Here is a 17,444-nt window from a genome sequence, read left to right as displayed (position 1 = left end):
GTGTGTATATATATATATATGTGTGTGTACATGTGTGTGCGTACATATATATCTACTACATATCGCGACATGTTTACGCCTACGTGCACGAGCACAAGCGTATTACGCGTATTACGAGTGGTGTCCCAAGTAATTACGACGCACATCGCGACGCATATCGCAGCGCATAGGCCAGCTTATGTGCATGCGATCCTTCTTACTCGAGAAACACGTGACCATTGTTAATTTGGCCTGTCGCACTCCATTATAAAGTATATTTTCTAGGTAATTGACCGAGCACCGTTAACGATTAATTAATTCATTAAACTGTTACGATCTATATAATTATTTTTATTACATAACTTAACTATTTTAAATGTTTAGTAACATTTGTAATTATAGTAATCGTCAATATTGAAGATGCCAATAGGATAATATGTAATATCAAAATCGAATATAATCATTAATTTGAAATCTTTTATGAAAGCTTATAACGTGTGCTTTCTCTTTTTCTTCTTCTTTCCTTTTTTTTTTGTTTTTTTTTTTTCTTTTTTTTTCTGTTCGTTTCATTCTCGAGTATGTAAAACATCAAACGATACTGGTAACCCGAAGTTATCGCGTTTATAATTCTCAAGAGATTATAATGACTAACAATAATGAGAGCATAGATATTAGATAAGAGAAAGTAGATATAAAAAAAATATATATATATATATATATATATCTATAAAGAAAAAAGGAAAATAAAATAAAATAAAGAAAGTATAAAATAAAACGAAAAGAAGTACTTACGGTAAGTATTTACGATAAGGATAACAAAGGAATAAAACACATTCAGGAGAATTTTATACTATGAATAAAAAACGAAAAAGGAAGAAAGAGAAAAAGAAAGAAGAAAAATTTAAATAATCTCAAAAACAATGAATAGAAACTGTCTTAATTCTTTTTCACATAGAATAGAAAAGAAACACGGGTAGAAGAGGACTAAGTTGTTTTATCGTTGAAGAGTGCAACGGAGCACCGTAACACGAGCGCACATTTTCTTCATTCGTTCAACTTTCGCTGGTTCATTGAAAAAAGGGATATAGCTACATACGAAGGACACAATCGAATTCCTATCGACGAACACGAACTCTTTACAACGAAGAGAAACGATGTTTTGCGAAAGTTCTTACTACTCTCTTACACATTCTCTCTCTCTCTCTCTCTCTCTCTCTCTCTGTCTCTCTATCTATCTTTTTTCTTCTCCTTCTCTCTCTTTTTATTCTTTTTATTCTTTATCTTTCTTTCGCTCGCGTTCGATTTTATAATCATTCTCTAGACACGCTTGAACGTTTTGTGAATGAACGAGTAAAGGCACAGAAGAAAGAAGGATAAGGAGAAAGAAAGAGAGAGAGGGGGGGTCGAGGATAGAGAGGGAATAGAAAGGAAAAAAAGAGAAGGAGAGAGAGAGAGAGAGAGAGAGAGAGAGTGGGAGGAGAACGAGCTGGAAGGGGAACGAAGTTAGTAACGAGAGCGAACTCTGCCAGACTGACTAAAGAAGAAGAAGCAAGAATGGGATCGTAGAAGAAACTCACTCTCAGCTAGCTAGCTAGCTAGCAAGGCGCCAACTTTGCAACGAATGACCAAAATACACATTTCTTCGTAAATCTTATTGCATAAATAATAAAAGAGTTAAAAATAATAATATTCTAAAAAGGAATAATTCGTTTATATTTCCATGTTCATTTCAATGTACTTGCCGGTGTAAGGATTAAATTGATAAATGATGATCGATCGATCGATGAATTAATCGTGTTGAGTGTGACTCGATAATTATTTTAGAACTATTACCGTAGAATTATTTTCATATCTCATTCATCGTTTTTATTAATATACTGTATATACATACATACATACATAGGTGTGTGTGTGTGTGTGTGTATATACTGTATATACATAAAGTACTAAAATAATAATAAAGTATTATATATATATAAAGAAAAAATGAAATTAAATTATTCAAGGACAAAAAGAAAAATTGACAGAGTTCCTATAAAAAATGTAAATAATTTGATCGATCGATCAAAGTGACATTCGCGTTAATTAGATCGAGGATATGCAAGGGATAAAATATTGTCTGATTCATTTGGATGAGTCAAAATGAAAGCCTCGAAAGATCGACAGTATTTCTGCCAACGATTCGATATCATGAAATCATAAAAGATTCGATCAAAGAGAGAGAGAGAGAGAGAGAATAGAGAGGTCATCAAACAAATTCGTATCTCGTCGAATTCGTTTTTCGAAATAATTAAAATGAGACAAATACGTCGTATGTGTCTTATTATCGTTTAATGGATGATAGAAAACAATTGGAGAATATAATTGATTTTCGCATCCACAAAAATAGATATCAGGAGGATAGATTCGCATTAATCGTCCTATCAGACATGTAAATCTATTCGAAGCGTGAAATAAATTCGGGAGATACATAACTAGCTAGCTAACTAACTAACTAGCTATCTGGCTAGCTAGCTATCTAGCTCTAGCTATAGCTAGCTAACCCAACGGGCCAAGATTTGGCTGGCTCCGAGAATATCGCAGGTCGAATTTGCGATGCCAAAAACTGTGTACCAAAAAGTGATCTCGGTCATTCATAAATGAAATTATTGAATTTTAGCGTGATCTTTCTTCTCTCTCTCCCACCTCCTTCTCTCTCTATTCACGTGGAATAATATAATATTTTATACCAATGTATCTGTCGGTGTCTAATGCAATCGATAAGAATATCAACCTGCTCAATCATTCTCGTAATAACATTCGTAAACGAGTAGTATTATTCAGGGAATAGAGAAGAACCGGACTAGAGCGGACCCGGTCCGAATCACACAGACAGTTAATATTAATGATGATTTTGAATTCATAAAGAATATGATATCAACGATCGTAATATCAGTGTTTTCTTAGACCGACTGTCGCCAATCGTGCCACACATCATTCGACGTCATTTAAAAAAGGCAGACGATAAGATTAAAGGCCACTCGATGAAAAACGGAAAGCGTATGATAAAGAGAAAAAGAGGAAAAAACAAAAAAGAGAGAAAAAAATATTAGAAGAAAAAAGAAAAGAAAAGAAACGAAAGGAAAAAAGAACTCTTTCATTCTCTGCTTTTCTTTTCTACCGTGCGAGAAATTACGATATTTATGCAAGTACTATATCCTTACTGAGAATAAACAAGCTCTTACTGATAAACAAGTCTCGATTGATTCATACATTTACGCTTGGAGCAATTGAGAATATAATCGAGAAGAACGTGATTGTCCAAAATGATGAGGGAAAAAAAAAAGAAGAAAAAAGAAAAAGAAAAAAAAAGAAAGAAAAGGAAAAAAGAAAGAAAGAAAAAAAAATTCTCTTACGTTATGCCATATCGTATCCGGCTTTGAAAACGGTTCGAATTAGATCCTATCAACATCGACAGCTGCCCAATTTTGACTCGTTAATATTCATAGACAGATGGGCGATATAAGAAAAAGGATTACTCACTTCATAAAATAAAAAATTAAAAATAATTAAAAAAAAAAAAAAAGAAAAAGAAAAAAAAAGCAAAAAAAAGAAAGAAAGAAGAAATAAATAGAATAAAATAAAGTAGAATAAAATGAAGGAAAAGAAAAAAAGAAGGAGAAAGAAATAAGGAGAAAGAAAATAAGAAAGAAAGAAACACGATTAAAAATTCAGGATAAAGAACGATAACTTAAAACACAAGGCAAAAATACGTTCCGATAGTCTGGCACGGACAAAGGGACTCGAACGTAGTCGCATTTTCTTCGACGGGCGAGTCTTCTCTCTCTCTCTCTCTCTCTCTCTCTCTCTCTCTCTCTCTCTCTCTGTCTCTCTTTCTCTCTTCCCCTCGATTTCCTCGTGGCCAAGCAACGGAACGAAATTTATTGTACGACGAAAGCACGGCAAAAGGAAACGGATGCACCGCACCCATATCGTTTAAATCGGAACGAACGTCCTACCGAAGGCAATCATTCCGATATCGCCTTTGTAAAAGATCACCATCAATTAAAACCCGGTTAAAGAGGGCTTTGTAACGCAACAGAAAAAGAGAGAGAAAGAGAAAGAACGATACACGATATACGAATGATTATAAGTAATAAAATTTTTCCAGAAGAATCTCTATCGTTATTATTAGAACTTAAACGATGATAAAAGAGGAGGAATGATTAAAAAAAAGAAAAAAAAAGAGAAAGAGAGAAAAAAGAAGAAGAAGAAGAAGAAACGAAAAAAAACTCAGCAATTTCTCAATACTTTAAAGAGAGAGAGAGAGAGAGAGAGAGAGAGAGAGAGAGAGAGAGAGAGAGAGAGAGAATCTTCGTGTTGAGATAATATTAACAAATATTTGATTCACGATCGATACCACTCCAGAATTCGTGGTTAATCTTGGCTAATACGATATAGAGCTGAGATAGAAAAGAGAGATTGTAGAAGAAACAAAAATAACAGGATTAAAGAAAGAAAGAAAGAAAGAAAGATCTAATACCTTTCGAAAATTTGCTCATGTCGTCCTTTAATGAAATGAAAATCATATTGAGAATCATTTATCAATTCGAATTTATCTCTCTCTCTCTCTCTCTCTATTCGCACTAGACGATTATCATCCATTATAGCATGTATCGGTATTTTTTTTACTCTTCTTTTAATTTTCTTACACACGAATGAACAGAAAAACAAGAAAAAATAGAGAGAGAGAGAGAGAGAGAGAGAGAGAGAGAGAGAAAAAGAGAGAAAGAGGAGTTTGTGAGGCAGCAGAGTTCGTAGAGAGAAACGGGATGTGGTGAGGTCTGGCCGAAGGAAATGCGTTCGGTGGAGGGGTAAGGGAAACCTAAGCCGCCAGAAATAGCATCCCTTCCCGCATCATGTAGCCAGATCTTCTGCATGCACCGCTCGTCGTCGTCCTCTTCGTCCTCGTCGTTGTCATCGTCGTCTTCATCGTCATAGTCATCGTCATTGTCGTCGTCCTAGTCGCTGCCTACACATCCACCTCTAACACACTTGTGCTCGAACGTCCTCCATCACCGGTAGCAGCGGTAACTCTGCCCTATGCTCTTGCCCTTCTATCTTGCAGCGATCGTTGTGCGACCTTTCCCTTTCCATTTACCTAACACGAGTTAACGGTCAGGTAAAGAACGAGACAAATATTTGACTTTTTCTTTTTTAATTTTTCTTTTTCCTTTTTTTTGTTTTTCTTTTTTATTATTTCTTTTTTAGTTTTTCTTTTTCTCTTCTTCCCTTTACCTCTCTACCTATTTTTCCGCCACCCACACTATCCTTCTCCGCGCCGCACCCTCCCCCACCGCCTTTTTTTCCTTCATTAGGACAACAGTGGAAAAGAAGAGAGATCTTTCATGGACGTGTGTGTATATATGTGTATGTGTATTTCTAGGGTTGCGATGGGGTAGGATGTATATAATACAGTTATGTTTCTTTTATCTTTTTATTCATGTTCTTCCCTCCATTCATCCTCCCTCTCTCTCTTTCTTTCTATCTTTTGTGAGAACAATTTTTAAATTCAAATAAATAAGAAAAAGAAAGAATCAAAAAGATAAATGAAAAAGTATTCTAATTAATTTACTTGTAATCTTATATATATATATATATATATATATATATATATATATATATATATATATATATATACACGTAGATATGTATAGTGACAATGGAAGAATTAATAGAGAATATCAAAGTTAAATTGATTTTCGGTATGCATTTAACGAAAGTGTCGCGTTGCACACATTAAAAGAAATATTCTGCATGTAGTAGTAGTTTATGTGTGGATACATGCTGTGACTCGGGTAGAGCATGTGCGGTAAGAGATGTTTCGTGGGAGGGGAAAGAAAGAGAAGGGGAATTAGGGGAAGGAGAAGAAAGAAGAAAGAAGAGAGAAAGAGAGGGAGAAAGGAAGAGAGATAGAGAGAAAGAGAAGGGTCAACGACGACGACTACGACTACAACTACGACGACGACTACGACTACAACTACGACGACTACGACTGCGACGACGACGACGACGACGATGACGACGATGACGACGACGACGACGACGACGACGACGACGACGATGGCAGACCAACGAGATGGAAGGAAAGAGAGAGAGAGGAAAAGATCGGAGCGCCGGTTCTACGTTCATTCATGAAATGAACGCAGGAGAATGACTGACTGAGTGAGAAAGATAAACCGAGACAGAGAGAGAGAGAGAGAGAGAGAGAGAGAGAGAGAACCGAGCCAATTGTTAAGGTGCATTGTGTACGTGATCTTTCTACGTGTAGATGTATGTGTTAGTATGATCCATAGTCTGTCCACGAAGTGCAAAACTTGATTTGCCTAAATTCAAACTTTTCTTTGCAATTTATTTCCCGACTTTAACCAAATTTTTCTCTTTTTATTTTTGTTCTTTTCTTTTTCGTTTTTCTTTCCTCTCTCTCTCTCTCTCTCTCTCTTTCTCTCTTTCTCTCTCCTCGCAGTAGGAAAAACATATCTATCGTAGGATAAAAATCGATTTTTTCAATGTGTGGGTTTTCCTATCGATGACGCACATATTACACGTACATGTTTTTTTCTTTATATATATATATTTATTCTTTATATATATATATATATATATATATATATATATATATATATATTTGAATTGGATAATTATTTGAATAGAGAGAGAATGTATGTATGTGCATGAATGAACACAGAGTGTGTCTCTAATGAAAAGTATTCGCTAGGATTTATTGTGATATATAGTAATCTTTTTTTCTCTTTTTTCGAAAAACTCTGGAACAGGTCAATTTTGTTTTCAAGAAGGGGGACAGATCCTTATCGTATTATATTCGTTCATGTTGCATTAACCAACTAAGGGAAGTGACAATCCCTTTTAAAAACCTTAAACGGCAACAAAAGTCAAGTGACATATCATTCGAAAAGTCTTTTATAATACACTTTGTAATGGTGCCTTTTTATTTGGTCCTTCTTTTTTTTTTCTCTTTTTTTTCTTTTTTTGCAATTTTGAATCATTGGTTCTCCCCCCCCCCTCTTCCGGGGAAAAGAGATGAGAAAAATGCATTTAAAATCATAGGTCGAAGAGAACTTTTATTTTATTAAATATTTAAAATGTATATCGTTAATCTCCATGAGATAATAAAATCTTCGTGCAGTTTGCATCGAATATTTTTACATCCGGTATATTTCGATGAATATATGATCTATAACAAAGTTATCGATTCACTCTTTTTATTAAATAATTTGATCGGACAGTCGTACTTTGATTTATTTGAAAGCTGGATTTATCCATTAAATTGATTTTTTACAATCCAGAATGCATGCCATCCAATCGGCTTTGTTAAGAGAACTTTCAGCGGCGCGTTGTCGAATAATGCAATCAGATTACATCGAATTTATTGCAAAATATTCGATTTCTTTTCGAGAAGAGTTTATATTACTTCATGGAGATCGACAGATACACATATTTGAATATATAATAAAATAATGCTTTTTTTTTCAACCTAAAATTCAAAATACATTTTCTCGGAAATTATTGAATATTGATTATAAAAATTACAAAAAAATAAAAAAAAAAAATAAAAGAAAAAGAATAGTACTATTGCAAAGAGAATTAAAAGATCTTTTAAACGATATGCCACTTGACTTTTATTACCATTTAAGATTATCATGGGGATTGTCACCTTTCCCCTTAGCCCAAAATGGGTGATGGGTGATGATAAGGGCTTTCCCCTTTCTGAGAAAACAAAATTGATCTGTCGCGGGGTTTTCTTTCTTCGAAAAAATCACATAATTTCGTAACAATACTGATGGACATTTTTCGTTAAGACATTGTGTACATATATATAGATATATACTCACTTTGATCCATCTGTGATCGATAGGATAGCCACCTTTTCGGGTGCCAGGATTTTCTTCGTAAAAATCCTGTTCCTCCTCCCCGTAATCGTACAGGGATTCCATATCCATGATGTCTAGAGAAACAAAAAAAAAAAGAAAAGAAAAGAAAAATTAGTTCACATTGCTTATCCACTTTGACATAGACATTTAAACAAATAATAATTACAAATTGTATTGTAAAAAAAATATTGTTCATATAATTCTTCTTCTTATTATTATTATTATTATTATAATTATTATCGTACTACCCTCCCTCTGTGCCGAATAAATTTTTAAGTATTCTCTATTATTTGCAAAAAGGTACCGTAAAATCATTAACTGCATTATGGTGGATACAACACGGTCGGTCCACACATCGTGTCGGCCGTCGTGTAATATATAGGAAGTTCCGAACCCTGCTTTCTACGGAGATCAAGTTACCCCGGCTGGAAGTCTAAACGACAGATGGTAGGTGGAAAAGTGCTCGAGTACCGGCGATCGGACTCTCTCACGGCTCTTTTTTTTTTCTTTCTTTTTTTTCCTTCTTTTTTTTCTCTCTCTCTTTTTTTTTTTTTTTTTTATTCTACATGGCAAAGGATGAGTTATACAAGAACTTTCAAAATATACTGCTATCGTTCAATTTAAAAAAATCGAATTCCATTTGTCTCCCACATTGGTTAATCCATTCCAAATGCAACTTTGAACGTAAGATGAGGACGTAAGCGAGGAACAAAAAATGAAAGGGAGGAGAAAAAAAAACAAAAGAAAAAGAAAAAAGAAAAATGAATGAAAGAAAAGAAAAAAAGAGAAAAAGAAAAAAAAAAGGAAAGAAAGGAAGAGGGAGGAAAAAAATAAATAAATATCACGATACTCGTGACATCATTCGAGTTATCCGTTTATCATAAATACTTTCAGCTCGGCGAGATCTATTCGCCAGTGTAAACTCGTTTTATCTATTAGATCATTATCGCCATTGCGAGCAAAGGTATCATGTGTTATCAACGTGCAAGTAAAAAGCATTTTACCGATATAATCACGATCATACAATATATATATATATATATATATATATATATATATATATCCTGGCAATAAAAAGTGTCAAATTTCAAAAATGAAACTTTTTCGTGGGCCGAAGAAAAAGAACGAGACAACAGTCGGTCGCTAAGCCGGACTGGTCTTAAGCCTCCTTTCCCCTCCTCACTACACTTATTGATTAATTAATTGAATTGAGATATTAACTAATTGAGGTGTCAATTCTCACATTTCTTATTTATTATCTGCTTGTCACTTTTGTAATAAATTTTTCATTCGACTTAAAACGATGTTATACTTTTATTATTATATTCTTCTGTTAACATCGAGCGTTACGTAATTAGATATTATACAGATAACAATAAGAATTCTAAAACTTTCACATCGATCGATCTTCCTCTTCGATCGTGGTTACAAAAAAAAAAAAAAAAAAAAAAAGGATCTACTCTATCAATCCTTTCGTGTGTGTTTACTCTTTGATGTAATAATAAATATAATAAATAAAAAAAAAGAGAGAGAGAGAGAGAAGAACAAAGTGAACTCGAGTATTTGAAAAGAATAACGATTCCACTTTCATTTACAAATTCGAAAGGAAGTGAAACCGAGCTCGTCGATAGGATTCAAACCGAAATTGGAGACATCACGCAGAAGAGGATTGGTCCTTTAGGAAGCTGAAACATCCCTCGATTATTTCAAGAACTTTGGTCTGACAACATGTAGAAGAAAGATGCACTTATTGCTACCGCGATTTTTAGATGCGGGTAGACGTTCTTAGGAGAGGCTTAGATCGTTGTACTCTGGGCTAACACAGAGTATAACCCGTATAGAAAAAGATCGTGGACCCATATCGAAGGAGAGAAAGAGAGAGAGAGAGAGAAACAGAGAGAAAAACAGAAAGAAAGAGAGAGAACAGATGAAATTATTTTTATCAAAGAGATGGCGACGTCCAAGGCAAAAAAAAAAGAAAAGAAAAAAGAAGAAAGAAAAATGAAACAAAACGAAAAAGAAAAAAAATTCGAGATCATTTTAAGAAGCTTTTGCTAAGGTATTTAAAAAAAAAATTCTACTTCAAAGCTTTAGATTCTCGGTCGTTAAAATCATTTCTACCATAAATTATCATAAAAAAAAAACATATTTCTAAACCAAAAGATATATATTAATATATATATATATATATATATATATATATATATATATATATATATATATATATATATATATATATAATTAGATCATTCACATTGATCGTTTGCTTCTAGAAATGTTCGAACTAAAAAGATCTTAAAAATCGACTACTCCTTTTCAAGAGTTTTTCTAACTGATTTTGTTTATTTTCATTTTGTATAAGTACTAAATAGGAATGTTTTACGTTTTCTTTTTTTTTCTTTTTTTTTTTTTATTTTACAACGTTAACAAAAAAATTACGAGACTCGAAAAAATGGTAATTAATTTAAACAAAAAAAGAGAAATCATCTCAACTCCCAATTCAGTATTAAATTACTTTTTGTTCGTTTTTTTTTTCGAGGTAATACTTCATGTAATTTAAATTGCCACGAAATTAATCGGATTAAGATCGAAACCAATAGTCGAAATAACTTCATTGTTGCGTTAAACTGTAAGACAAGTTACTGTTTGACCTCTTTAAATATCCCTTTCTAAATGACGAACGAGTTCAATTCGCAAAGTTCATATCCACGGTCTGTCTCCCTTTTGTTTTTCAAGACTTTCGAAACGTTAGGGCGTCCTCGTTCTTTGTCATCATATACGAGCTTTCTTTTTCTTTCTCTTTGTCTTTTTCTCCCTTGACCCTTCGCTTTCGTCTTTGGCAAAGGGACAACGCGCGTCACGAGAGAAAAAGATGGTAGTAGGGTCGCGACGTTGCCACACCGAGATCAATTTTTTTCAAGAGGGAAAAAAATACCAAATTATTAAACGATCAAAAAAGTTACGAAAAGTTATGAAGTGAATTTTTGTAAATAACAATTATAATCTTCTCTCTCTCTCTTTCTGTTTATATTGTTATGAAAAACATATTAAAGATCAAGAAGCATGAATGTAATTCATTCATTATTACAACAAATTGGACTTTTAATAATGTGACGATATAAAGAAATAATAAAATAATATGTACCTTGAAATATGATCTAATAAATAGTTTACTAGATCACCGATGACTTTATATACGTTATGTAATATTCACTTTCATTCTTTAATAATATCAGTAATAAAAAATTCTCTAGTAATAATCTCACTTAATAATATGATAATATATAGATACATTAGAGAGATATGTATCTTAAATATAACCTCAAAAAAAAAAAAAATGTCCAATAACTGATACGTATTTATAAACGTTTTTAGGTTGGACATATATCACACATTCAAATGTTTTCATTTATCTTCGATAAATTCGATAAATCGCTACGAGATAAAAATTTGAATTTATATCGCGTTTGAAATAATCATGACGAGCACGTATAACTGACGATCACGTTCGATGGTACGATCGTTAGACGTCATAGTTTATAAGTGTTTTCCTTGTTAGAAATTAACAGCCTTTCGTTAACTACTCTCACAATCTCTCTCTCTCTCTCTCTCTCTTTCTTTCTTTCTTTCTCTGGTATCTTGACGATTATATATTATCCCACCCTTTGTTCGTTTCGACACAAAACAGTATATAAAAGAATTTTTACTTGGCTTCGTTGTTACTTTCATAACAGCCATTTTGGTTTAATCACGGATTACATAATTACTACGTGAATCAAGTGAAAAAAATTACGACAAACATGGAAACACGATTAATACCTTTTTACGATCGATCAAAGTTAATTGAAAAGAAAAAGAAAGAATCCATGTAATAATAATAATAATAATAATAATAATAATAATAATAATAATAATAATAATAATAATAATAATAAATCAAAATCACATTATTGTATTATGCCATTTTGAAAAGAGTACTGTTTTAGCTTACTTACGTAGTTTACATTAGGAGGTTAAGGAGGAAGGAAGGATGGGAGGGAGAGGGGAAATAAGCAGAGCGAGCGAAAGAAAACTATTGAAAAAAACGAGAAGGATAATTTTAATAGGGACGATCGAATAAAGGAGAAGTGAAAAGAGGAACGATCGAATAAGAAACGTGATTTTCGATTGGTCGCATATGTATAGCATATGTATAGCATGTGCATCGTCAAATGGATCGTAAAGGCATATATGTATGTACGTACGTATGTATGTATATAAAGAGGGATACGAATGAGAGAATGGTGTTATTAGTGTAACAGTTAATGGTGCCGAGAGCCAATGATGTTAGTCTAGCGTTAAAAACGATATGTGATAACTGGTGGGAGACACATCGGTATCATCTATTAATTTATTATTTTATTATGCATTTATTGCTATTAACGACATAACAGAGATAGGACTTCAATAGAGACATACACACGCGCGCACACACATATACGGATACACAAATAAATAAACAAATACATACGTACGTACATGCATACATAGACACGCAGATCATAAGAAACGCTGAACGTTCATATACGCGAATATATATATATACATACATACATACATACGTACGTACGTATATAAGTGCACTCGTTATTCGAATCGTTCTTAACTCTGCGTTATCTTATCACATTGATCCTTACATGTCGATACCACCCTACAATAGAAAAATATTCTTAACGTTCTTTTACAAATTTAAATACATATATATATATATATATATATATGCACGCGCATATCATTTATGTATTATATCACTTTTACTACTACTACTATTACTACTACTACTACTACTATTATTATTATTACTATTACTACACTATTCTATTACTGCTACGTCAGCTGATCTTTTTTTTTTCCAAAAAAAAAAAAAAAAAAAAAAAAAAAAAGAAAAGAAAAAAAAAAAAAGAAAAAAACCTCTCTTGAACGTTTTCGTTTTTCTTTCCTTCTTGCTGATATCTTATTCCTTTTTTTTTTTTTTTACACAACGGATTTTCTCATAAAACGAATATAATGTAATACGTGACAAAAACGTTACACACACATAGAAATAGAGAGAGAGAGAGAGAGGGAGAGAGGGAGAGAGAAATAAATATAATACTGCGAGATACGAATTTAATCGATCATCGGATTTTCTGAGTATTATCGAATCATTTCGATCGTAAGAAATATATCATGAATTCGTTTGGCCAATGGCGCGTATATAAAGATCTATTAAAGAGTACATGTTCGGAAACTTGGCCGGCTACGTATATTTCACTTCCATCTCTCGTAGGATGTGCTAGCCAACGAAGAAGAACTCCTCTGTCAAAACAAATACATATAAAGAGAACGAGAGAGAGAGAGGGAAAGAGTGAGGGAGGCAGAGGGAGTGTGTGTGTGTGTGTGTGTGTGAGAGAGAGAGAGAGAGAGAGAATGCTTCGACGTTGATACGTAGGCGTTAGGCGAGTTTTATCATAGGGTTCTTTGCCGTTTCGTAAGAAACGAGCGATGCAAACGAACAGCGTAGAAAATGATGATTATAATAGCGTTTTTCTCTCTATCCGATGATATCTAATCATCGTGTCGTTATTTACATTACGCACACAAGTACACGCGCGCGCGAAAGTACCATGCAAAGAGAAAAAACAAATAAAACAAAACGAAACTAAAAAACAAAATATATATGTTATACACACACACACACACATATATATATATATATATATATATATATATATAGACATATAAAAAAAGGAGGAAAGATAGAATACGAATCCTTAAGTAGAAAAGAGATTGTTCACTTTCGAAACTCTTTCGAAACTCTTTCGAAATTTGAATGTAACGAGAACCGTCACATTAAAAGGTTAAAACGATTGATTATCATTCTTGTTTCTTTTTTTATTTTTTTATTTTTTTTTTTTTATTTTTTTCTTTTCTCTCTCTCTTTCTCTCTCTCCCTCTCTTACTCTCTCTCTCTCTCTCTCTCTCTGTCTTCTTGTCTACATACCCGTTTAATAGAGTCGAGTAGCGCGAGGCAGGTATATATAAAGGTTAAACCAAAGTGTTGTAATGCACGTAAAACACGAAACAAAAACACGTAGCACAAAAGAGTAATAATCACGTGTACGACTGCGAGGCGCACGCACATCGGCAGCACTAACGCGGTCTACCCCGTTTACAATACAACTTAGAGATGTATTATAGCTTGCTTCGTGCCCGACGATCATGAATGAAACGTAGAGCGGGTACTGGCCTCCCCTGTCCCCCTCCCCGCTGTCCCCTTTACATTCCTAACGATCCGCACTACGCGTCGTCATTCGGGAGAATTACATTATACCGCTTCGTGATTCGTCGAATTGTCATCCATTTTCCTTGCAGGTTCTTTCCGTTCTTTTCCTCGCTCTGATTGGTCGAATCTGTCGTATACGATAAACTCCGAACAATTGGCACGAAGTACAAATAGAATGGATACTCTAATTACCTTTTTCTTTTTCGTTTATTTTCTTTTTTTTTTTATATACACTTGTTTTACCTTTTCATTATATTCCTTTATTTCTTTTCTTTTTTCTTTTTCTCTTTCTATTTTTATTTCTATTTTTTTGTTTTGTTTTGTTTCTTTTTTTTTGCTTTTTTGCTTATAAAAAATTACGACCTTTCGGAGACACTTACGAAAGACGAGAGATACTCACGAAAGACTTGATCATTTTTTTCTTTTGGATAAATTCGTTTCCTTTTTAATGAGTAATAATTATTTTTATTTTTCTTCTTTTTTATTTTATTTTTCTTTTAGGTTTAAAAATGCGAGCAAGCTTCATTCATATTGCAAACTCACTTGCTTCTCTATATATTATTTACTTTCAATGCTTATAAGCTTTCGACCAATCAGAAGAGAAAACTGAAAATACGTTATTTTGAAACCATTTGAAAGATTTGAAACGTCCGCAGAAGCATTTCTAAGCTAAGGAAGGTTGGATCGTGACCAAGAATTTGTGAATATTGTGAGTTGATGCAAACAGCTGAATAAGTGTTTAAATTAATAAACGTTGGAAACACTTAAAACGTTGATGTTTAATTATTTGAAATGATGTTTTTTATAAAAAATTTGTTTTGAACTTGTCACATTGCTTTAAAAGTATCTACCTTTTGTACAAGTTTCATTTAATTTGTAGGTATGTCATAAATGATTTATTTATGATAGAATTAGTTAATATATTTATGTTTATTCAATTAATGAAATTACATTTTAAAATGTACACACATATTTACCCTGTTAATATGTCACAGAAATATTGGATATTTTAATATAAATTATTGTTTCAGGATATTCTATTTGGTTTGGATAACTTATTCTTTTATTAAGTACTAGTTTTTAAGGATGCTGAAAGGAAAAGAAAATATTCTTCAAGCTAATACAACTGCTTCTCAATTTGATCCTAAATTACAAGTTAATAATTTCAAAAAATTGAGAATTGCAAGCACAAACTCTGTATTAGCGGATGTCAACAATCAAGGAAGTAAAAAAAACGAGACTAGGATTGTACAAAATAATAAAACTGATTCATCTAATTGTACAACGAAGAATAATCAAAATAATTTTTCTAAACAATCGCCTAAAATATCGCCTTCTTCGTCTAAATCAACGGAATCGAAGATTCAAGATAATTTTAATAATGCTTCCAATAATGACAAAAAGGATGTTGTGACTATAGAAAGTACAGAACAGAACGATGTGAATAACAAAAAGAGCAAAAAGAAATGGGTATTAACGGATTTTGATATTGGACGTCCTCTTGGTAAAGGGAAATTTGGAAATGTCTATCTTGCTAGAGAAAAAAAGTCTAAATTTATTATAGCCATGAAAGTACTTTTCAAAGCGCAAATACAAAAGCAAGGAGTCGAAGATCAAGTTATGTTATATCAAGTGCAAAGGGAAATTGAGATACAAACTCACTTAAGGTATAACAAAAAAAAAAAAAAAAACTCCAATTATCTCTCCAATAAATTTGATTGTTATTTATTTATTTTTTTTTTTTTTTTTTTTTTATAGACATCCTAATATCCTACGTATGTACGGCTATTTCCACGATGAAAAAAGAGTGTATTTGATATTAGAATATGCTCCAAAAGGTGAATTGTATAAAGAATTAAATGCACAGCCCGACAAACGTTTTGACGAAGTTAGGTAAGTTTTTTCTTTTTCTTTTCTTTTTTCTTTGAATTTGTCTATTCTTAAACAAAGTAATACATATATATATATATATATGTTTTAAGCATATTGAACAAAATATAACGAACGTGTATATTTACAGAACGGCTACGTATATGTCGCAATTAGCAGATGCATTAAAATATTGTCATAGTAAAAAAGTAATACATCGTGATATAAAGCCAGAAAATTTATTGCTTGGTCTAAAAGGTGAATTAAAAATGGCTGATTTTGGTTGGTCAGTTCATGCACCTTCGTCGAGACGAGAAACTTTATGCGGTACTCTTGATTATTTACCACCAGAAATGGTAATGGGAAAGACATATAATCACACTGTAGACTTATGGAGCGTTGGTGTACTATGTTACGAATGTTTAGTCGGTTCTCCACCATTTCTTGCACCAACTTACGAAGAAACGTATGTTAGAATTAAAAAAGCACAGTATAAATTTCCTGATTTTGTTAGCGAAGGCGCGAGAGACTTAATTTCAAAGGTAAAGAATATTTAATATTTTAATTATGTCGTGATGTTATTCTTTTTATTTATTTATTTTTTTTTTATAATTCTTTTTCCTTTCTCTTTTTTTTTTTTTTCTTTTTTTTTTTTCCCCCATTATAGTTACTAATCGTAAATCCAGATAAAAGACTGCCATTAGAAGATGTTTTAACTCATCCTTGGATAATGAAAAATCGCACAACGGAGCCCCACGTGCAGTGATAAATGTTATATTATTTTTATCTTCTAGACTGTCGCTGTATTTAATAATCTAGTAAATGACGGTTGATTTTTCGTGATTTAATAGATGGATCACTATAGGCGATTTTATAACAGAATTTTATAACTTAACAAAAACAGATAGATCACATTATTCAATTTTATTCGATAATGTTTGGACTATATATATATATATAATGAAATATCTTTCAATGATTTAACTTCACAAAAAATTACTAATCGGATTTATATTATTATTATCATTATTATTACCATTATTATTATTATCGGAATTATATTGATACGATGTTACAAAATAAAGATTTCGACGCAGCATCAATTTATTCGCTAGATATGTCATCAAATATTAAAATCATAAAATTTATTTGTGTAGTTATATCAGAATAATAGAAAAAAGAAAAAGAAAGAGATGAATAGAATTTATAATGATCTTCTACAGAAATAAAAATATCATTTCATATTCAATTTACAGGAGACGTTTAATTAATAAAAAATAAATTGTATTCATTTGTAAGTATTGTAAATTGTTTCATTATTTCAAGCTAGTAGAAATTCAAAACTAATATAAATTCGTTTT

General features: G+C 32.3%; 2 protein-coding genes across 9 annotated transcripts in view; one reads left to right on the top strand and one right to left on the bottom strand.

Annotated features, from left to right (window-relative positions):
- LOC124430249 (ETS-like protein pointed) overlaps nucleotides 1-14,167 on the bottom strand; it is an 88,730-nt gene extending 74,563 nt beyond the window's left edge. For 3 of the 8 annotated variants that reach the window (XM_046976537.1, XM_046976538.1, XM_046976542.1), the window contains exons 1-2: nucleotides 13,933-14,166; nucleotides 7,872-7,984 (exon numbers count right to left, since the gene is read on the bottom strand). In XM_046976537.1, the coding sequence (XP_046832493.1) occupies nucleotides 7,872-7,979 (108 nt within the window). In that variant the 5' untranslated portion in view covers nucleotides 7,980-7,984; nucleotides 13,933-14,166. Of the gene's footprint in view, nucleotides 1-7,871; nucleotides 7,985-8,214; nucleotides 8,234-11,055; nucleotides 11,077-13,932 lie in introns of those variants that run through there. The other 5 variants (XM_046976534.1, XM_046976539.1, XM_046976540.1 and 2 more) reach the window with 5 other exon arrangements.
- A 655-nt stretch (nucleotides 14,168-14,822) lies between these two features.
- On the top strand, nucleotides 14,823-17,089 carry LOC124429937 (aurora kinase C-like). Its single transcript, XM_046975821.1, has 5 exons — nucleotides 14,823-15,094; nucleotides 15,246-15,881; nucleotides 15,973-16,107; nucleotides 16,235-16,625; nucleotides 16,751-17,089. Exons 2-5 carry the CDS (start codon nucleotides 15,301-15,303, stop codon nucleotides 16,847-16,849), a joined length of 1,206 nt encoding a protein of 401 aa, XP_046831777.1. The 5' UTR covers nucleotides 14,823-15,094; nucleotides 15,246-15,300; the 3' UTR covers nucleotides 16,850-17,089.
- Nucleotides 17,090-17,444: the final 355 nt, after the last annotated feature.

This window comes from Vespa crabro, chromosome 17, assembly GCF_910589235.1.
Source record: "Vespa crabro chromosome 17, iyVesCrab1.2, whole genome shotgun sequence".
Classification (NCBI taxonomy): domain Eukaryota; kingdom Metazoa; phylum Arthropoda; class Insecta; order Hymenoptera; family Vespidae; genus Vespa; species Vespa crabro.
The sequence above is the reverse complement of the archived record's forward strand: the minus strand, read 5'-3'. Positions and strand labels throughout refer to the sequence as shown.

What these genes read in the sequence shown, in the direction of transcription:
- LOC124429937 (XM_046975821.1), top strand. Translation starts at nt 15,301, where the DNA reads ATGCTGAAAGGAAAAGAAAATATTCTTCAAGCTAATACAACTGCTTCT. An exon ending in GAGATACAAACTCACTTAAG is followed by an intron (nt 15,882 to 15,972) that starts GTATAACAAAAA and finishes TTTTTTTTATAG; the next exon opens with ACATCCTAATATCCTACGTA. An exon ending in AAACGTTTTGACGAAGTTAG is followed by an intron (nt 16,108 to 16,234) that starts GTAAGTTTTTTC and finishes GTATATTTACAG; the next exon opens with AACGGCTACGTATATGTCGC.